The 23,207-nt window shown below is 32.0% G+C and overlaps 1 protein-coding gene across 2 annotated transcripts; it reads right to left on the minus strand.

Moving 5' to 3' along the window:
• Positions 1–21,303, minus strand: LOC110994520 (eukaryotic translation initiation factor 5B). 2 transcript variants are annotated; one of them, XM_045632261.1, is made up of 18 exons: positions 21,076–21,303; positions 20,932–20,994; positions 20,607–20,779; positions 19,402–20,534; positions 18,930–19,085; positions 18,101–18,223; positions 17,294–17,512; positions 16,449–16,562; positions 15,416–15,643; positions 14,402–14,584; positions 13,335–13,496; positions 12,388–12,518; positions 11,617–11,749; positions 11,012–11,119; positions 9,873–10,037; positions 8,900–9,007; positions 8,294–8,455; positions 1–1,374 (listed from the first exon to the last, which is right to left on the minus strand). In XM_045632261.1, exons 1-18 carry the CDS (start codon positions 21,120–21,122, stop codon positions 1,267–1,269), a joined length of 3,516 nt encoding a protein of 1,171 aa, XP_045488217.1. In that variant the 5' UTR covers positions 21,123–21,303; the 3' UTR covers positions 1–1,266. The 2 variants fall into 2 exon arrangements, with proteins under 2 accessions (XP_045488217.1, XP_045488215.1); XM_045632259.1 differs by having other exon boundaries at positions 18,101–18,226.
• Between the last annotated feature and the right edge of the window lie 1,904 nt (positions 21,304–23,207).

A 23,207-nucleotide genomic window follows, 5' to 3' on the forward strand; every position in this document is an offset into this window, starting at 1 on the left:
TAAGTTTCATAATTTAATAAAATTTCATCAATATAAGAATATGTCCGATTCCATCTATATAATACAAAGCATTTAAAATTGTGAAAGATAAACCATAACCTTTTGTATCTCCATCGGCCTGAGAAATTTTTTGACCATACATTTAAAGTTTATTTACATAAAAAAGAAATCAAGGAAAAATAATCTACCAAATTGTAATTTCATTCATTAAAATGGACAATATTCAACTTTCCAATATTATTTTTAGAATGATTTCATTATTCTGGCTTCGAAGGACCATTTCCTATCTATTCGGTAACAAAGTATAAACTCGTAATACAACCGATAGTGTAGGAAGTTATAAAAGCATTAGATTTCTGTATATCTTTATTTACAAATTATAAAATTATATACATGGTGTTGCCGTGGGTCTTCGTACATTTAAGATACACAAGGTTACGCCACAATAAATACTAACGGAGTATTTACAATGATCTTCACGGCCTAACTAGACTAGAACAGACAATTTTAAAAATATTATCTGTTCCGCCCAGATATAAGTAATAGCCAAATAATAGATTACTCATTAGGCCTATATTCGGCAGTTAAAACAGTGGGTAGGAAGTTGAAAAACTGGTTTACTATGAGATTCTATTTTAGGGGCTTAGATGGAACAGACAAGGCCTACTAGTGATTTATTACAATTTTCGCACCAATAACATTGCTTTTATGAGAGCTAAGAAAGACGAATCATCAGTTGCAATCTACCGGCATTACACATGTTTTGAATTATACTAAAACTTTACAGTAGAATAATTACGAAATAAACAGTAAGTTTCTTCTTAAACAACGATTAGTTAAGGGTATAAGTTTGAATTGTCTGTGTCAGTGTGTATGGAAATCGTCGAGTGCAACTTTTAATTATTCAAATTATATCACTCTAACGGAATTAAACATTATAAAGATGAAGTAAGCGACAACTGAACGCCTAATAAAATTCTGAACATCTTTGACTGACATGGTGTTTTTTTTTATAGAACAGGAGCAAACGGGCAGAAGGCTCACCTGATGTTAAGTGATACCCCCGCCCATGGACACTCTTGACATACATGACATGGGTATGCTGAATCTTATGTAACACAACATGAATCACTACTATTTCGACTACTAGTTTCAGTTTTTTCATTTCGTAATCACTCTACGTGGTTAATATTATAATAAATTCTTTGTTATGCATACTAAGCCGGCATATTTGCGAACTTATGGATTCTTCAACTCATCAAGGATTTATAGGATTGAGAACAGTTTTTTCAATTCTACCATCAGCTGCCAATCAGTTTTGATAAGGTCATCACGGAAATAGTCTTTACATGCGTCAATACTGGCTCGGGATATCTGAAACAAACAAAAAAATATTAATTACTATTTTATTTTTCAGACGGGATCTACTTTTAGTAACTTAGTTATATATTTTGTCTCAAAAGTCAAAATCTGAAATAATATAATTGACGAACTAATCACTAATTATCTGTAATATTTTTTTTATAATCGTACACAAGATTATTTATTATAAAGAATCTTATTAGATTATTAATTATAAAGAATTGCACAAGCATCATCCAAAACACACTTTAGTTTTATATAATAATAATGAAAAACAATTTTATTATTTATAATGTACAAAGTGTGTCAAAAAGAAATCTTAAGAGCTTCCCAGTATAAGCCCTTGGCCCTTTTAAAATCTAATCACTTTACTATGAAAGCAATATCTAAGGAAGGATCTAAGGTGATTAAATAGTTGGATCGCCATGGTGTAGCCATGGTGCATTGTTTCAAAGTAATTCATTCTCTAACTAACAAGTCTTATCCAGACTACGGTTTCTCGTCATAACAAAGTATTCTAGGATGTAACTTTAATGAAACTGTATCAGTATAAAAGTAATTCACTACAAATCTTACATCCATTGTGATAATAGAAAAACCTTTACATCTAAAAATGGAAACGATGAATGTGCACGGCTTCATTCAGGTCGACCCAGTTTCGGCGCATTGATTCAACTTTCTGGGGCTGAATGGTATGACGTCATAGAGAAAATAGATCAGGTTGTGCAAGCAGAGAATTAGGTCATGACCCTTGCCTCACCCTCTGCAGCTTGGCAACGGGGAGTTGCCATTGAAGACCCAGCAACGTTTATACCGGGACACTGACGTCATTGACGGAAATGTATATTTGAACAATTATCAAAAATATAATTATAAGAACGATACGTCAAAAGGGGACAGATCTTACATAATAATTCTTCTTTTTAATCTTAATTCGTTTTTACTCTTATTAGATAGTCAGTAGTCTGCATTATAATTGTAATGTGACATACCGCATCAGAAACTTTCAAACATAAACAACTGCTTTTGCACACCAAACCACTGAAAATTTTAATTTAGGTAAATATATTTTGAATATTTTCTTCATTTCGTCCACACTAATTCAAAAACCTCTAACAATTTATATAGTTTAAATATTACTAATGAAACCATAATAGGAATATATAAATGAGATTCTAAAATGAAATAATGAGCGATATTCAAAAAATTAAATCTATAAGTCGCATTTGTGTAGCAGGGATTTATTCTTATTAGGTAATTACAACTTGACACGCGGGAAGTTCATGTTTTTAAGGTTGAAAAAAAAAACTTTCCACACATTCAACAGCCTCACTCCAACGGTTCTGATTTTATGAAAAAATTAGTACAAAAAATATATTAAATTATAGTTAATAATAAAAAGCTTAAGAAAGCCCAGACTATATTATTGCAGACATATATTGTATATTATTACCGATAAATACGATTAGTAACGAATAGTGAGACTAACATATAGCAATATTTAAATTAAGATTAAAAGACCATCTATTGAGTGATCCCAATCTACGGAAATGAAAGTTCATCCAAGTTCTACCAAGTTTTTTTTTTCAAATTGTAACGTTAGCATATAAGTGTTCTCATGTAAGTGACTAATGTCTAATATTAGAATAAATGTCTTAAACCTAACATACGAATGAAGGCATTACTGCAATAAAATAAAAGCTAATATATATATATATATATATATATATATATATATATTTTGACGTAGCATATGACATAAAATGTTTTATCATTACGAATAGCTGTTCACCTTTAAGATGGACTTTTAGGGCGCGGAGCGAAACTGTTGAACGAATCATTGAAGAGTGGTGAATTACGTTTTTTTTTATTTTTATTATTGAGACATTTCTATCCTTTTAAAGAGGCGAACTATAAATTAATAGAATTAAACATTTAACTGCTATATAAGACGTTTTGCATGTTTTTACAAGACATTTACAAAACAATACTGATAAATCTGTGTATACTATCTTCTAAAGCTAAATAGTATCTTTAAATAGAATGGATGTTAATACAAACATTTTCATTTATGTTCTAGAATATCAAAAATTATCGGGTGTTTCTATAACAAAATTACCTAATATAGCTATTTGCGAAAAAAACGTTCGATACCAACATTTCAATCTGAATTTCATTTATAAAGGAATTTACAGTACAAGGATAAAGCGACTACATAGTATGTCTATACTCTATGGGTTAGTAACATCCGTGCATCGGTCCCCTCGACCTAGTGACCTGTGAATCCTGCGATCAATGGAGCCGTGGGTCATTCAGACCGAGATACTCATTATTCATTCATTCATTCCCATATATTATAGTTACTCACCAAACAATATTTGGATATGCTTGTTAGATTAAATGTTTTTATGACTAGTCTCATTTCGCATTAGTGGAAAGATATTTTATCTTTAAATTATTACCATACTTGGATAAGTAGACAATCAAAAGTAAAAATATATTGAATCCATCTCGAGAATGATGTGTTTTGATTTATTTGAACCCATCTGAAGCTTCTTTAGACTTTGTTGTTGAAATAACAACATTTAGTTGATTGTCTAATAGAAAAATAATTGTAATTATTTAATCAAAATATACACTTTTTGATATTTGCTAAACAATATTGGCAACAAAGTAATTTAACCCTTACATTTTCCGGTTATATTAGTCCTAGGTCCCTAACAGTCAAAGCAATATTAAAATATTTTTTACGCGACAAAATATTGATTAAAAGTTACGTTAATTTAAAAATAGACAGTGTATATAAGCATAAAAAGATATCATCGTACATAAAAATAAAGTAGTACACAAGACAAATCTTCCCCATATTAGAGACTGTAAGTAGGTAGTGTTATCGGACACTTTCACATGTTAAATATCCGTTTTAGTATATTACTGATTAGTCTTAAGTAAGGCTAGATCGTAATGTTAAATTATGTCTTTTTGCAGAGACAATTTATATATTTCAAAAATACATAAAACTGGTATTTACCCACTCATTAAAGTCCAAACATGACACTAGTACAACTAATCTTTTACGATTAATAAATTTATTCCAAATTCAAATAATACTTAGTTACCATTTCGATTTTCGTTAATTTTTTAAGATTAAAGTGAATAGCGGTATAATTAATTCTAAGAACGGCTGTCAGCCCTTTAGGATAACGTAATAGGATACATCGACCTATCTTCCACGAACTATATGACGGCAACTATGACGTCATACGTTAGACAACGTACGAAAACTCAACTTGATAAAGCTTATTTTAGATTTGTAGACTAAATATACTAGCATTTATGAGCTTTTAGATAAGCATTCGTTTAAATGGATCTTATTCAATTTATATATGGACATTTATTGTTGAATATAACATACTTGCTGATAGTGGCTTACTATACAGCTGTTGGTATTGTTAGGCAACTAAATTTTGATATTATTTGTAGGCAATAAATTTCATGATTATTGTATTAAAAAATATATAAAAAGATATATATTCCATATCTTATCTATTATATAATAAAGTTTTAGGTCCAGGCTCACCGATTTTATTTACCGATGAAAAATTTAAATAAGTTGTAATGTATTGGAAGGCACATTTGAAAGAAATTCTTTTTAGTTATCGCGGAAGCCTTTTAACTTGCAAAATTGGCATTTCATCGCATCTCAGCACATATCATATCTCAAACGCTTGGAATTTCAGTTACGATTTCATACTTCGTCATAGCCTTCTTCGACCAAAAAAACAGTTTTATAGTTATAATATATATAATAAATTTTTGGCGGACCTCTAGACTGCTAAACCAAGAAACATATGATACCATAAATTGAAGTTACACGTTCCCATAATACGATGTTTGAAACATCAAATACGCAAGTCAAACAGTATACAATAACGACGCCTGTTTCCGTTCTATTCTCGTTCGCTAATATTTGCTAACACCAGTGATGGGGTCATGTAAATTGTGAACGCACGTGTAATGCCCATATACAGCCTAGATACATACACTTCGTATGTATTAATGTTTCCGTAGTATAGAAATGAAATAGTAACATCGCTTAAAGAAATTTTACATAGTGAATCTGCCATAATCTGTGGCTGTTTGATTATGGCATCATAAGTGTAATTCTGAAAATAAATATATTTTACGCCAGTATATACGTTACATATTTTAGCTTGAGGTGATTATTTTTTCATACAAATTTGAATGGAATTGGAAAGTATTTATCATTGAGCCGGCGCTTTTTTATTCCATTAGAGATATTATAATTTTAGATAATATTTATTATATTTTCGGAAGAAATTGGTTTAGAAGACGGCCATTATATGTCCTAACCAGACTATTAGCCGACCATTAAGGTTTGGGCCTAAGATATATGTATGTTTGGAGATCATTTGTTGTTTTTATAGGCAAACATCAGTCCTCTGTGCCTGACCCACGTCGACGACAGGTCGAAACAGAATGTCCATTGGTGCAGTCAGGCTTCGAACTTACCACCTCAGAAATGAGTCGCACACAGCTCCTGAACTTAAATTCAATAAGATAATTAAAAATAGTTTCTCATTTCCGTAAACTTTGAAAAATTCAAAAACATCAAAGGAGCATTAAATTTGCCGACACCAAATTGAAATTATAATAATTTACAAATATTGTGAGTCACAAACACACGCCCGTCACATTTCTTTCGTCGATCTTTGATGACGTTCATAGTTTTAATCAAGAGTTATTTATTTTATTATAGCGAGCCGAAACGGCTTCAGATGTTTTTTTGATAGATGTTGCAACTGAAATCGATATGGTTACGTAAATATACTTATTTCAAATGCGCAGGTTAGCGATTGGCATAATGAGTAAATGAATTTTGTTTCGTGTATAAAAATGTTAGTGGCAATTTATATAATTAAATATTTAATGCCCGACTTAAACGATTTATTAAATCCTTCGTAGCTGGGGATTGCATTTATGTTTTATTATTTAAATATGTAGCCTACGTTAGTAGGGCGATTCGGGTAATGAGTATATATGTAATATGAGTTTTTTTTCTACTAAGTATTAGTATACATTATTTTTCTTTTTTTTGCGTCTAAGACGCTAGCTGTTGTGGTCTCTGGCAGACCAGCGCTTTGGAACATTCTGCTCCTCACATAATGCTCAGCCAGGGCCAATTACAACCACAACACACACGCATTATACACTTAAACGTACCTTATTCTTTAGATTTTTTTTTATTATTTATTATTGTTATTTTGTGTGTGTGTTTTGTTAGTAATAAATGTTATGTCTTATGTCATATATTACGAAAATAACTATGTATTAAGTTTGTTATGGAAGATCTGGGATCCCCAGGTATTTTTTTATAATACCAAAGTGTTTTGGTTTTAAATTCAATCTAAACAACGCTGCATACATGAATTTAATCCCCGATTAATCAACTAGTTATATCTACTATTTAATGTTTACTAAATGTTAAGTAATCGTTTGTTATTATTAAACCATTCTTAGTAGCGGTAGTAATACTTAAACATTAAATATGTCCATAGCGAAAAATACGGATTTTCATTTCTAATACTGCCCAGTTGCATTTTCAATACATCACAGAGCAGCGGCTAAATTTAGAAAATGGGCGCGATCGCTATTGAACTATCGATTCCAGTCTGGGAACATATGATATAAGTGTAGAGAACAGGTGTGCGAAGTTACCTTATAACTATATTTTTTTTGTATAGTGAGCACGTTCGGTGTCTTTTCCCAAACAATTATAATTAAAAAAAAATATTTAGTTCTTTATTTTTTATGTATCTATTAATGTACTGACTTGTCTGACGTTGTCTGTTTCATATATGTATATTGTTTATCTATGTAATCTGTTTTGGCTTATTGATTGTCTTAGTGTTTTGTTATATGATATGTATATAAGCTGCAAGATTACTTATAATTAAATAAATTAAATAAATCTTGGATGATATGCCCTTTACGTGATTAAGCCTATGACTTTTACTCGTTGAAAGTATTATTAAATAAGTGGAAAAATTAATAATATTAATTAGGTATTAGGTATTTCGATAACGTGAAAATTGTTGCCCAAAAATCCAAAATATATACAATAGTCGAAAAGTGACTTTCTTAACGATATTATCAGATGTCACTTTCACCAATTCTTTACCAGATTTTATAAAAATAGCATATTTAGAATATGTTGTTTATAAGTCTTCAATTAAAAAAATATCTACATTGAAATAGAAAAAAGAGAATCAAATAACATCAACAATCACGGAAAAGTCAACCATTTTACAACAAATCCTCTGTTGATCCGAACAGGTTATATTCCCGCCAGGTTTAAGGCCAAAAAAAAGTCCTTTTTTATTATATATGATTATAGGCCTTTTCAATCAGGCTTTAATCATAGAACCGTATTACTATAACCTTTCAAATTCTTTGTGTTTTAGACTCTAAGCCCATTCAGTAAGACCTCAAATGACATTTATTGTATGATTTATTTACTGTTTTAGACACGACGACCTATTGTGCCGGACATTGGCGATAACATATGTTATTTGATTGATTTGAACACACGATATCTGTTTAAAGCCTCACGCTTCGACCAGTCTATATGTACGTATACGTAGACTCGAAGCCGAAAATAAACACAATTTGTTTATTGGAAACTAACTTTTTATTATATTCTACTGATGTGGAGTCTATAATTCCACCGCTTGAAAGACCCTACCTCTAGAAACTTGGCACTTGATTTCACCAATGAAAGGTGAAACTTTTTAAAATGACTTTTTCTAGTATATTGATTTGACTTAAATTTGTCGTATAAGATTGTGTATAGACTGGTCTAATTACCTATTATTCCGCCCTATTATAAAGAAATAAAAAACACTGTTACCTTGCTCACAAGCATGTCAGTTTCGTCAAAATGTCTGCCGAACATCTTAGGGGATTCCCCGGGGATCGGCTCTATCTTGATGCAAACTTCTTGGCCTTTTCGCGCCGTTTCCACTTGTTTATGATTCACTTCGATAGATGTCACAAATCCAAGTTCCACGAACTGTAAGAAAGTGGTAGTTTAATATTTCAAATTCAACTTATACTAGAAAGTGAATGCATGGCCAATGGGTCGGACGTCCATCTTAAGTACAACCGTAAAGGACATTAAAATATTAATTATTTTAGTTTATCAACACAGGGCATCCTAAAAACGATTCAATATGTACGAAAAATAAATGTATAGAGACAAAAAATTAACTTTTAATCTTTTTGAACATTATCTGTGTTCATAGAAATGCATTTAATAAACCAATCTAAAACAAATTATTAGAATGTATCAAAGATGCTAAAGCTACTTCTGCGCCTAATCTCAGCAATTTTCAGACCATAAAATTTTTTTTAACCCTTTTAAAATCAAATCAACTGGCAACCCGATACCATATTCAGAAAATGTACTTAAAACTATCATTACTATTAAAATTAATTTCATAAATAATATTTTTACCTCTTTACTGGGTACGCAAATCGGTGTTCCCTCCTTCAAAATTCCAGCTTCCACCATTATTCCAGCAACGATCGGGTCACGGGAATTGAACACGAATTGTGGTAATACCTACGAAACAATTTAGAATTAATCCAAAAAAATATTTACGACTTGTCAAACGTTGTTTTGCTATAGAAATTATTTCTGATAAGATTATCACAGTATTTTTTTAAAAGAATGTCTATATAATTGTAAAAATAGCAAAAATTATACATGTGGGTTAATATAATTTTCAATCTTTGTGGGCTGTTCTTTATTATTTCTAACAAATAAATATGTGTTTGTTTTTTAAGATTAAGGGCCTGTTTCACAATGTCCGGATAAGTTTTCAAATAAGCTATTTATTACTTATTGGCAGGATAAAGAGTATTTTTGCGTTTCACGACTGTCAGATAGCGCTATTCGTCATAAAACGCGAAGTATCTTATTTGGAACTTTTATCTTTCGAATAATTTATGTGTTGCATAGCTGTTTGGTACTTTATCCATACATTGTGAAACAGGCTTACTATTTTAATGGCTATATTGTACAGTTTTGATATGTTAAGAAATACAGAATGATCGCTTTCTAGAATAAAAAGTTAAGCCCTAAGAGCGAAATAAAACGATTTTTTTGCTCTCAACAAATCTTTTATCAGAGATCAAAAAATAATATGTATTGAAAAAAACTGTAAGTGCTCCAGCCGTGTTTGTGTTTAGCGCTTCGCAACACATTTTGCGATTTTCAAATCAAAATCAAATCAATATTCATTTATTCAGTTTAGATGCGTCTTAGGGCATGCTTATCAACATCCGTTCGCAAAACTACCAGGAGGCCTTGCTTTTATATTGCATCCAAAAATTGTAAAGAAGGTTTTAAATGAATCGCACGTAGTACCACTTGAAACTTGAGACAAATCTCAGGCCTATAAAAAAAAAATATATGACGATCTCACCTTTAGTTTGCACGGGAAGACGGCTATATGCTTAAATTCCTCCCGTTTCCTCTGCTTAAGTTCTTCTCTATAGGCGGTGAATTTGTCAAACAAATGGTATATAATATCAGCAGCGAATATCTTCACGCCGAGCTGATCTGCCAACTCTTGCGCATCTCTTTCGATCTAGGTGAAAAAATTACAAATTTATCATTTATTTATTAAAATATCTTTATTCGTATAGGTAAACAAAGTACACTTATGAACGTCCAAAATATTCAATTAATTGTAAATTTACATTTACTACCAGTTCGCAAGTCAAGGGCGTAGAGCGGGCAATTAATTCTATAGCTCTGCAACGGAAGCCCTTTTAAAGGTAATTTGTATAAAAATACGATTTAAATCATAAACTAGTATATTTTTGTGTGTGAGTAAAATAAAATATGTTTATTATGGAATATTAGATACAGGCATCACATCCCTACTCATCGGCAAGTAAGGGTGTAGGCCGAGAGAAAAAGCCGGCGTAAAAAACTCTCGGTACTCTTTTAAAAAAGCAAATCATCAAACAATATTTAAAACAAATATATCAAATTAATTAGAAGTAGCCTGCCCAGCTCTAGTCCCTGGCCCTTTAATCAACTAGATAATCGCTAACTTTATAGTAAGCCTTTTCCCACAGCTTTTCTTTAATACATTTCTTAAATTTATTAAATGGCAGAGATAAAAGAGCTTCTTTATTAAACAGAGTTCTAATCTAGTAAACTAATCACTATTTTTGTATACATACTATTTTCATAAATACATATATTGCAAGGGAAAGGTATATTAAATTCCATGAATTAATCTTTACGTAAAATCACAGTTGCCACTCGGAACACACACTTTTAACCATAAATTTGTCTGCAAAACGTATAAAACAAAAAAAAATATCTCTATTCATATAGGTTTGTACTCGAACTCGGAGATACACCCAAAATCGCTATAGCCAAATAAATTTTCAAAGTAATTCAATTGTAAGGACAAATTTTAACTTTACCAAATTCATAAATGAAAACTGTAATCCATGACAATATAAATCCAATTAGCAGTAACTATACAAAAAAATATCAAATTCGGTGCAGTAATTTTCATAAATTTCATTACCATGATAAACACACCTTAACATCAAAAGCCAATATGGTAGCAAACTGTGAGTCGTGTTCCAACATGGCCGACGCCTTCATTACGTCTCGCTTCACCACCGGACCTATCCTAATAGCTGAGTACTGAAACAAATTTACACAATTATTATTTTTATAAACAAAATGTAATGTAACATTAAAAATAAAGAATGTTGAATAAAAGAAATAAAGAATGAACTTTCAAAGGTTGCTTGTTCGATCACCGTATGTGCACAAATGATCTTTCTTTCTATGCATGCGCATGCGCATTTGAAGTTTGCTCGAACTGTGAAGAAAAACATCATGAGGAAACCGGCTTTACTTAGTCCCAAGTCGGGCGTATTGCAGGCATAGGAGGCTGATCACTTACTTGCATTTTAGATTCTGAGGCCCAGACTTAAATACACAAATTATTATTTAATATTTATTTATTTTTACACCTTCACATTTTTCTAAAACAACTAGAATTATAATTAAAAAATCGTGCAATATTTGTGGACCTCAGATTTCGTGATTAATTTGTAATAGGCGTTCAGCCAGTTACCTAACCTACCTTTACCGTATGAGCGAATGTAAAAAAAAATATTATTTGAAATACTTACGGGAATCTTGCTGGTTCTAAGAAACTCGAGCAACGCTTCAAGGGATCCCAGAGTAGACGCTTGCACGTACACACCGCGCTCTGACAGTTTAATGGACGATAGAGCTGTCTTCAACTCCTTCGCCACTTCTTCCCTATTAACATTTTAACATTAAGTACAGCAAACGAGACTTAGTCTTAGTTTTTGGAGTTTCTTGACCCCCCCCCCCCCTCCCCATGTAACGTACGTAACGTATGTAACGTGTACGTGGTGTAACGTTTTTGTGAATCCAATAATAAAACGTTTCGTTACCAGTGACTTATTAAAAGTTACCATTTATGTGGTGTAAAGTGTCGGTAAGTCGAAAATAATATCAACAATAACTTATAATTCAATCCCCCCCCCCTCCCAACACTACTTGAACACTCCATTAGTCATAAATTTATTGGATTTTCTCATAAATAAATTGTTTATGTGCTGTAAAGTATAGTCGAAAATAATATCAACAATAAATCATAATTCAATCCCCGCTCCTCATCATAACGTTTTAATTTAATTTTCCAAGTGGAAGCCCTACTTATATCAAACAAGTAAAACAATATAAATATAAATTAGGAAGGTAAATATTAAATTAGTAATTATTTTTTTTATATGGGAACACGTAAGGGTTGACACAATTTAAAAACAAAAATAACAGGATTTTTCACAAAATTATTTCAAAATATTCTTCAGGTATGTTATGCTGATGCTAAAAGGCAATAAATCTAATGACAAAAATATACTTTAACTTACTTTAACACCTCTACTTCATCTGGTTTCTGAGCAACGAGTAGATTCAAACCAGCAATTGCTTTTTCCAATTCCTTCGCTGCTATCTTCACTCCTTGAGCGCCCGTTACTTCTTTGTGCTCAATGTAAGCATTCTGTAATAAGCAATGATGCGTTATAATTGGGGACAAATTCAAATTAATAAATCATTTATTCATGTAGTTAACATAATATACACTTATAAACGTCAAAAAAAGAAATATACATTAAATGCTTGTAGTTTTACATTTACTGCCAGTTCTCAAATAAAGGGCATACAACGGAAGGGAAGAACTGGCAATAAACTCTCCGCCACTCTTTTTACTAGCTAGAAGAGTATGTGGACTAATATATAGAATTAAAAAGAATAGAAGAGTAAGTATGTAGTGTGGATGCAGTTTCCGCAGATAGACGCCTATTTAGTCCGTTGTACCTAAAGTTCTGGTTAAGGCAGTCTAGCTCCTTCGAGAAGCTCAGAAGTTTTCTGAGCATTTTAGCGCCATTTGGACAGCATCTTTCACTTGATTTTGATTTGGATCCTGTCGTGATGACAAATCTATCCCCGACAAATTAGTCAAGTAACTTTTGTATCGTCTATCGTTATTGTATCCGTTCGTCTACCGTTATTATATTGATTCATCTACTGATATTTTATCGGTTCGTCTGTCGTTATTGTATCGTTTTGTCTACTTTTGTTATATCGTTTCGACTATCGTTATTGTATCGTTTTGTTGTATCGTTTCGACTATCGTTATTGTATCGTTTCATCTATCGTTTATGTATCGTTTTGTTTATCGCTGTTTAATTGTTTCGTCTTTCACTTTTAACCTAACATTTGAAACAACTGAAGTATTGGTTGCGAAAAATTTGATTTTAAAGATTTTTTTCCTGATCGTTGACCTTGACGTTTATATATTGTATATAAATCTTACCTTCACACGCAACTCCTTCATAGGCTGAGGCATCAACAGCGACCTTATTTGCGTGACTATGGGTCCTTCTGTTCCGGCCAAAATCGCCGTATCTCCTTCACGTAGAGTTCCATTGATTAGAATTGTATCTATCGTTGTACCCAATCCGGGGATAGCTTTTACCTTGAATATAAAAAAAAACTTAAAACCCTTGAAATGAAAAATTTAATCACAGTTTTATCAGCAGTTTAAAAAAAAACTTTCTTTAGTAAATCACTAATTAGTCTTAATGTAAGCCAAAGTATCCGACGTCTCCCACTACTTTTATTAAAAAAATATATTAGAAACTTCTCTTATATTTATAAAATTATAAAATTAATACAAATATAAGAGAAGATATAATTTTTTTATAGAACAGGGGGCAAACCGGCAGGAGGCTCACCTGAAGTTAAGTGATACCTCCGCCCATGGACACTCGATGCCAGAGGGCTCGCGAGGGAAAAGGGCGTACTGATTCTTAAAAGGCAGGCAACGGATTCGAATCTGAGTAAATAAGCCTCCTGCCTATTGGCTGATCTATAACTATAGTACGGACGCGGAGCACGAAGAATTTCGTAGAATGACCCTCATCTTATGTCTTTGTCGCTCGCGCATAAACATATTGCCGTTGCGCTCACACAGATGCAGTGACCGCCGAATTCAGAGATTGTAAACCTAAAGTCATAACCATAAAGACATGCGGTGGTGCACATGTACTTTGGTTTGTTTTGTTATAAGTAGTATATATGTTATAGTATAATATATAAGTAGTAACGTATCTGGCGAAACATCTGATAGTTCATCAGAAATAGATGCCTCTGACTAAAATTAAATGTTTTTTTAAGAGTATTTCTGTTTTTTTTATCAAATCTTAGTCGCAATCATAACTTTTCCTTTTTGTAAATCCATCAAGCCGTTTAGTCTAAATAAAAATCAAAACTACCGTTTTTAATATTCGTACTTATAAAAAAAATGTTTTTAACCACTGGCCCAAAGGTCATTGTACGAAATTCTTCGTGCTTCGCGTCCGTATTATATCAAGCACTAACCTCTAAGACAATAGCAAGCAACTGCTGAGAGAAGACCAGCCTCTTATGTAAAGGTCCCTCGCAGGCCTGAACTATCATCGCCAGAAGGTTACCCATCCCTTCACCAGTCACAGCTGATGTGGGCACCAAGGAGACATAAGTACGAGGGTCTGGGTTCTCGTAGAATAATGCTGCGTTTAGACCCTGAAATTTAATTATTTTGTTATAGACAAAAATTAATTAACTATATAATCTATATGTGATAATAATAATATTCCAATGGTGCTGCAGAAATGTGGTGAAGCATTAAATCTCTTGATAATTTTGACAAGTATTTATTATAATAATTTAATTTTTGATTGTGGTTTAAGACTATGCATTATCAAGTATTAGTATACGTTGGTAAGTAAGAAAATATTTATTTTATATTTCCTTATTTTTTGATTTCTATTATTGTATTGGTTTAGTACTGTTAAATTTGCTAGAACTGTGAAGGACAACATCGTGAGTAGTAGTCATCATGCCGATATAGAAATCTGAGGCCCAAATCTAAAAAGGTTGTAGGGCCAAAGATTTTGTAGTAATGTACTAACAGTCATGTATTTTTTGTGATTAATAAATTAATTTAAAAAAAGTGCATGCATGCAAAGTAAACATGTCAGAAGTGAATCTTCTTTGTAAATTAATTATTACTGACGTAAGTACCTATAGATGATCATTTATCAGTATATGTATGTTTACACTGTATACTTGCTAATTATAATATAAATAAATAATAACTGCGTTTACTGCACAAGACGTTATGCGACAAAATTTCCATGATCCATCTAAAGTTCTAATATGTAACTAAACGAACACATCAACCAATAGTGTTTTTTTGGATCTCCCTTTCTCACTCTCTCTCTCAATCGGTCTCTCTCTTTTCTTCGACAAAAACGCTGCACATCTTCGTGACGTTTCGTAAAAAATTACCCTCATGATATAAAAATTAACTTTGGAGGAGGACGAAGAAACATAAAGCATTCTATAATTTACCTGTTCAGCGAACTGCAGAATAACATCTTTCGAACGCTTCTCAAACTCTAGTTGGGTGTTCGGTTGCTGCATCTTCAGAATATCACGAATATCTTTACGTTGAGCACTCTGCCAATCGTACAATCTATCTATCTTATTCAAGGCGACTATAAATGGCGTCTTCTTTTGTTTCAGAAGATTTATCGATTCTATTGTCTGTGGTTCCAAGCCGTGCATAATGTCTACTACCTGAAAAGACAAATTAGGTTTTATTAAAAAACAATGGCTGATCTACGTGAAAACTTTTTTACCGACTTCATAAACCAGGCCACTGTATGCGTTTCATAATGTACGAAGTTAAGAATATTTCAGTAATATTATCCTTAGCTTTAGCTGTCAGGTTGCGTATGAAGTCTGGTCCTGTCATTAATATGTATAAACTTTTCATAACTTCTATATCTACAGTAAAACTTCAATCTAATTGTTACCCTTAAAACCATTTCTGTATGAATTTTGACATATTTATAACGACTCAAGACGAGATGGTGACTCGAGATACGAATTAGAATATGGACTTTAGTGAGTAAGTTATGACATGACTGCTTTGTAATCCTCTAAAATTTCTGAACCCATTTTAAAAATGATTACACCAATATCACGCTACATTATTAACTGTGTAGCTATACACTCTCACACACTAGGATCGGAACTTCAAAGAAATATATAAAACGCGAAAACCTATTTCTGTTTGATTATGCCCTAAATTTGGTTGAACGCGATATCTCATGAACGACTTTAGAAACAATGGCTTCGAATAGAAATTCTTTTTGGGGTCCATTTATTAAGGAAGGTCAATAAAACGACCACATTACACGCGTAAAACTTTAGAACATTGCCAAACCTTAGAAAATAAATATAGAATATAGAAATCTTGGTTGTATTTTTAATGATATTTTTTTTATGCACTATACATAATGATTAAACGTATGGACTTACTATAACAAACTATATAGTGGATAAATACATAAAAATCTTTTCATTTACAAAATCTTACCAGAATGGCGATATCGCAGAGTGAGGAGCCTCTGTTTCTTAAATTACTGAAGGATTCGTGACCAGGTGTGTCAATAATGAGGAGACCTGGCAACTTGAATGCTATTTCATTCACCTGTAAAGAGAGGAGAGGAGATATTTATTTTATTTAAAAAAAAAATACGTTTATTTTGGAACATAAGATCTTCTAGGTATCACTTATTCCACGTCAATCAATTCGAACTTGTAGGCATCCCTACTCATCGGCAAAGACAGAGGGTGTAGGCCGAGAGAAAAAGCCGACATTTTAACAATTATCATATTGCTAAATTGTTTTGTTCTGTGCAAACATGAAAAATATTATATAGTCTGTTATTGATTCATTTTTAGTTATTGTTGATGTTGATACTAAAGTTGTATTTACCAACTAAAATGGATCTGAGTTTTCTTAATGAAATAATTTTTTATGATTAACTTTTTAACATCCATCTCTAATTAGTTCTTGAGTATAGTTCCGTAGAAAAAAAGTTTTTATGTTATGAATTACATGTAAAATTCCAGTTTCGAGATAAAAGTATTATTTTCTCAGATATGAAACAGTATTTTATGCCAAACCAGGATGTCTAGGACTCTTCTAGCACCAGTTATAATAAAAAGTGGAATGTCTATAACTCGAATGTCAAAACATCTTAAAGACCAATTTTTTAACCATATTTTACCTTGACCCATTTAGGTCAAATCTAGTAATTAAAATTTGAACTAGGATCAACCCAATAATGTTTTAGCTTCCAATACACTGTCTATTTATGTTATTCTGCATTTTAAATAAAATCGTTTAACTTAAAAAAATGACATAACTGAACTAACCCCTTTAACATGCTTGGTCTGTTCTTTAATATTCTCGATGGGCACATTAGTAGCACCAATCTGCTGCGTAATTCCACCAGCTTCGCCGTCTTGCACGTTGGTTCGCCGTAACTTATCCAGAATTTTAGTTTTTCCCGTATCTACGTGTCCGAGGACGCAAACAACGGAAGCGCGGAGAGGATTGTTAGCTTTGTTCTTTTCATTATCTTCCCGACGTTTCTGGAAAAAAAATGAAGGATTTTTCCAATATTCTGTGTTATTTAATGTTTTGTATAAATCTGTCAATATTTGATTAACATGTATAGATTACCGTGCTGTGTTCAAATTTCACATCAAATATATTTTTATTGTCAAAACTAGGTATGCTATCGTGTTACCAGATTACTCACAATATTAAATGTCAATTATCTAAGATCATGTAAAATTTTCTGGATAGCATACTAGAAGTTGTCTTAAATGTATATATAACAAATATACCATATAAGTCTTATTTACGTGTATCGACAACAATATCGATAACAATTCTTTTTAATTAATATTTTTTTAGTATGAAAAACTTATAAATGCTTTGCTTTTAAGTAGTTTTGCTTTATTCACTAGATTTGAAAGTTATGTTTTCTTATATTTTCTTTAAGATTAATTCAATTAAATATAATAAGAGAAACCATTTTTAGCAACTTCTAGAAACAATTACAAGTATAATTTTTATATTTTAATTAGATATATGATGTTTAGCTTTTAATAACTAAAGAAATAAACCAAGTAGCCTTATAATATCTAAATTAACAAAAACTAGTAAAAAAATACCTCTAATCTCTTCAAAACAATCTCTCTCTTTTTCTCGGCATCTGTCATTTGTTCATCTTCAGACTCCTCTTCAGAGCTGGAGTCATCATCCGAACTGCCTTCCTCTTCAGAACTATCCTCTTCCTGCTAAACATTTTAGGACAAAGTTCTAAAGAATATTGCAAGTTTTTGGATAGTTTTTACAAAATTGTGTTTGTATTTCCTCATGTCATGATAGATTTAATTTTATGTCCAACATACACAATTTATATATAAAAAAATGAATTGGTCAGTTAAGAAATTTAAATCATACAACTTTTAATAACTAATTCTTAGTTGAATAATAAATAAAATCTTTTAAAGCATAGTGAAAAACTGAAATTCAAATTTCAAATAATTTTAATACAGACTTTTCTATATTAAGTTTTGTTTTTAGTGAGATCCTTGCGCTTGATGCTTGCTGCAAAGAGATTTTATATTAGGTTTAAATTTGATTAGCTGCAGTCTCATATTTTGTTATATACAGCTGATTTCGATTGATCCTTTTAACAATCAAATTGCCCCCCTGTGAGGCACACATCGGGAAACTCTTCCTGTATGAGTATACATTTGCAATTAATTTTATTAATAGCAAATTATTATTACAAGTAAATTGACAGAACAACACTCTTAGGCCTTTTTTATAATGTTAATCAGACTTAAATCAATTTCTACAAGCTATTTAAACCCTTTTATCTGTAAAAAGTTTGACATATTTCACAGCACTGAACACTAGATCCTAAGTTGAGGTACAAATAATAATATGGACCTAAAACTGTCAAAATATATGTGTGACTAAATAAATAAATACCTCTTTAGGTTTTTCCTCAGGTGGTGGCTTTTTGTTGTCAGCAACAGGTGCTGGTTCAGGCTTTGTAGACTCCTCATCTTCAGAAGACTCGGCATCCCAAGCATCTTTGACAGACTCAGTGTCAGACTCCTTTTTCTCCTCGGGCTTGATGGGTTCCTATGTAAAGTTATAAAACAATACATTAAAACTCATCCTGAAGAAACTTACTATTTTGTATTGAAAAAGACTGGTTTTAGGTTGTTACTTACTTTTCTCAAGAATATTTAACACACACATTCATTATATACTTTTAATTAGGGTATTTTATTGTTTTTATATTTTTTATGCATAGTTAGGACCAGAAAATTACTAAAAACAGTTATACAATACAAGGTTAAGAATTAATCTCAAGACCTTAAATAAAACTGAAGGATGAGAATGGATTACAAACTCCTTACCATATTATTTATCTATTAAAAATATGTAATGTTACCTTTTTATCAGTAATTTCAATTTCCACTTTCTTTTCTTCTATAGGAGTTGATGCTGCTTCCTGTGACATTTGAGTTTTTAATTTATTTGGCTTTACCCTAGTGCCAGGTCTTAGTGGTTTTTTCTCAGTGCCAATTTCTATTCCTTGAGCTTTTAAAGATTCTAACATTGCTTGTGCTCTTGCCTTTTCAGCTTTTTGCTTAGGTGTTAATAATTTACCTTCGGCTTTGAGTCTTTCCTTTCTCTCCTTTTCTTTTTGCTTTTTCCTTTCTTTTTTTTCTTTTTCTAATCTAATAGCTTCCAGTCTCTGTTTCTCTCTCTCCTCCTCTTGTCTTATTCTTTCTTCCTCTTCGCGTTCTAATCTTTCTTCCTCCTCTTTAACCTTTTTCAAAGCTTCCTGCATGGCAGCAATAGTTTTTTTGGTAGGACCTTTTTTACCTTTGTCGTCTTTGTCCCCTTTGTCACCTTTTTTCTTCTTCTTTCCTTCAACAGGAACATCACCTTCAGCATCCTTTTCTTCAGATGGAGCCTTGGCATCCTTTTCATTTTGATCTTTCATCTCAACATTTTCAGGTTTACTTAGTGGCTTTAATTCAGTTACTTCCTTTTTCCCATCTTGTGGTTGTTCCTTCTTTTTGGCTTCCTGTTTTTTAAGTTTCTCTCTTTCTTTTTTCTCTTTTTTCTTTTGAGCTGCTGTTTTAATAGTTATATCGTTTTCATTGTCACTTCCCTTTTCTTGGACATTGTTTTCTACTTCAGGTTCTACCTCTTTCTTTGTTTTTTTCTTTGCTTTTGGTTTCTCTTCTGGTTGGTCTTGAGGCTTTGTAGGTTCTGGCTCAGCAACAGATTCTTTTTTGACTCCAGCATATTCCATTTCAAGTTCCGCCAGAACTTTTTCTAAATCTTCATCGCTATCATCCTTTTTCCTTCTAGCTTTTTTGCCTTTCTTTCCAACTGGTTCCTTTTTATCTTGTGCAGGTTTTTTGGTAGATTTTTGTGGAGGTATTTCATCGTCTGAGGAAGGTTGTACCTCAGGTGCAGATTCTCCAGAATCTTCAATTTCTAATAAAGAGAAAGCAGTCTTTTCCTCTTTTATTTTATTTTTTTTCGGCTTGACATCATCTTCAGATTCATCTAAGAAAAATATCATACAAAGGTATTATATAAATGATTAACAAAAAAATGGGAAACGTTTTTAATACTTACCATCACTACTGGCATCAACTTTTTTCTTTTGAGACTTATTCGATATTGATATATTTTTAATATTTTTTGTGACTTCCTTTACATCAGGGTCAACTGACTTCTTTTGTTTAGTCTTTAATTTGGGTTTCTCTTCTTCACTTTCATCTGATGCTATGACTGTGATAGCAGAAACTCTTAAAAAAATATTATTATAAATAACACATTAAAGCTATTACAATAACTATATAAAATAATGAACTATAAAGTTAAAAGTCATTTAGTGATAGTGAAAGCTATGAAAATAGACAAGTTATCTTTAGTTACAAATATAACCTCTAAGACTTACTTTTTGCCCTTGGTTTGTGCTGGTTTTGTGTTCTCAATCGTAGTGGTTTCTATGTCACTATCACTGTAAACAAAAGTTTTTTCAGTAAAATGAGCCGAATTTGTCAACTTTCTACAACAACATATGTGATAGACAGAATATTACCCATCCTCGGCTGTCTGACTCTTCTTGCCCTTTTTAGCTTTACCCATCGTAGCAGAAGGAACTTCTAAGTAATGATCACTGGTAAATAATATTTAATTTCAGAGTAATTAGCAATTTTTATCATGTGAATCGAAATCACTTTGCAAATTGGGCTAAGCCGAAATAGTTCGTCGACGTCGAAGTCGTGTCTCGTCCTTACTTATGCTGATGTCAAAACTCAAAACTCACATCTGATAATCTGAACCTGAAGCCTAAATGTTATACAGTTGAAATGCCAATGTTTGTTGTTACTTGTTACTGTCAAATTTGAAAACTGGCCGACATACATCAAGTTATCAATCAATTTAACACTATCACATAGTATAAAACTAAGTGGCTTTCTCTGTCCCTATATCCCTAGTATAATATACTATTAATATATATACAAATAATGTACCTAAGTATTGTTAATTGTACACGTTGAAAAGGTCTACAGAAAATTCCACAATGGTATAGTATACATAATATATATCTCTTATGGGCAACCCACAATAAAAAAAAAGTCATTTACTTTTTACGACAAAATATAATAGCTAATATTCAAAGCGGTTTTAACCAACACAGCATTAATCCTTATTTAATTAAATACCTTCAATACATCGTTCATTTAATATATGGCCCTTTACAGCATATGATTTTAATAAATATTTTCGAAGATATTACAGATTAAAAAATTGCGCGACGCGCCGGGATCGAGGGAGCGAAGCCTACGTGTAAAATGTAAATAGCGGAGGCTGCGGTTAGCCCTATAGCCCTTATACCTATTTAAATAAATTTAGCAGCAATCGGACGCGTTTATTATCGGGGCTCTCTAGCGAGGAAAATAACAATACTTAATAAAACGTGTTTTTCATCAGCATTTCACCCGTGTATGGCCGGGGCGAGTCGCCAGTTGTTAATATTTTACTTGACATCTATTGATGCAGTATACGCGTATACCACAGTTCTCAAGCTATTGATGTACATAATATAAAACATGTTGTTTTACGTATTTAAATTATTGTTAAACTAAACTTTATGTGGCAGAACATAAATAACAATTAGTTTCTAGGTTTAGGCGATATTTTGATTGTTTTTCTTTTCTCTCTTCTTTTCTCGATTCTAGATAAATTTTCACATTCATGATTTATATTTAAGAGCAGTTACGAAAGCTTAAAGGAAACAAAGCAAACAATGTTTTGGAATCAGGGAAGGAATCAGTCACCCACGTAGTCCTGGAATGCGAGACTGTGGCTAAACAACATGCAAAAATCCTCGGAGCAGTGAGGTCCCAAGAGACTTCTGTGCTTCTGGAAGGAGCTAAATTAGACAGGACTTTAGGTACAACAGACCAATTATGAGTCTGAGTGTGGAAACTGTATCCACCCACCTTAACCTTAACAATTTGTCAACGAGGAACGGAATGCAGTGTACTCGATTTAAAATGATGGGGACAAGACAAGAAGTAGGTAAAGAAATACACAAAACAAAGTGTAAATTGGCGGTCAACCCACTCGCATGAACAATGGCATATTGACAAAGAGGATAAAAAAGTGGAAAGGGCCTCTAGGAAAAAAAGAGAGATCGCCCTCATGCACGGTGGGCTGACAAGCTTAAGGAAGTATTAAGAAGATGAAGCTAATTGGAGGAGGCCTATAATTAATAAGTGGTCCTTGAAAAATAATATATTTATTTAATATGCATTAAATGTACAATATATATTTATTTCACCAGAATATTGCAGAATATGTAGAAGATTAATGTGGACCTCTGTCTTTTATCATTGGCCAATGATAGGAATTTCCAATGGAAAAATATTTAATAAAATAACATTTTTATTCATTCCTTACTTATAGATTTCACATTTATATATAAACTTACTATATATATATATATATATATATATATATAGCAAATCAAATAAGAAGTCCGTGCGGACAAAGTAGGTATGTCAGAAGTGCGCCCTCCTTCCTCCTCCCGAAGTACCCTCTTGCGCCAAAACAGAATTAGAATTTTTAATATCTTAAATCTTTTTTAGGTTTAAACTTTAAACAGTGATATTCGTTACAAATATTTAATATTATACTCATCCTTGTTCCTCGTTATTAGTTAGT

The sequence above is a fragment of the Pieris rapae genome, chromosome 18 (assembly GCF_905147795.1).
Source record: "Pieris rapae chromosome 18, ilPieRapa1.1, whole genome shotgun sequence".
In the NCBI taxonomy this organism is placed as follows: domain Eukaryota; kingdom Metazoa; phylum Arthropoda; class Insecta; order Lepidoptera; family Pieridae; genus Pieris; species Pieris rapae.

Coding starts and splice junctions, on each gene's coding strand:
- LOC110994520 (XM_045632259.1), bottom strand. CDS start 21,122: ATGGGTAAAGCTAAAAAGGGCAAGAAGAGTCAGACAGCCGAGGATGG. Junction 12,519..13,334: donor TGAAGGAGTTGCGTGTGAAG/GTAAGATTTATA, acceptor TGCTTATTACAG/AATGCTTACATTGAGCACAA. Junction 8,456..8,899: donor TTTGCGTACCCAGTAAAGAG/GTAAAAATATTA, acceptor ACTTTCTTACAG/TTCGTGGAACTTGGATTTGT.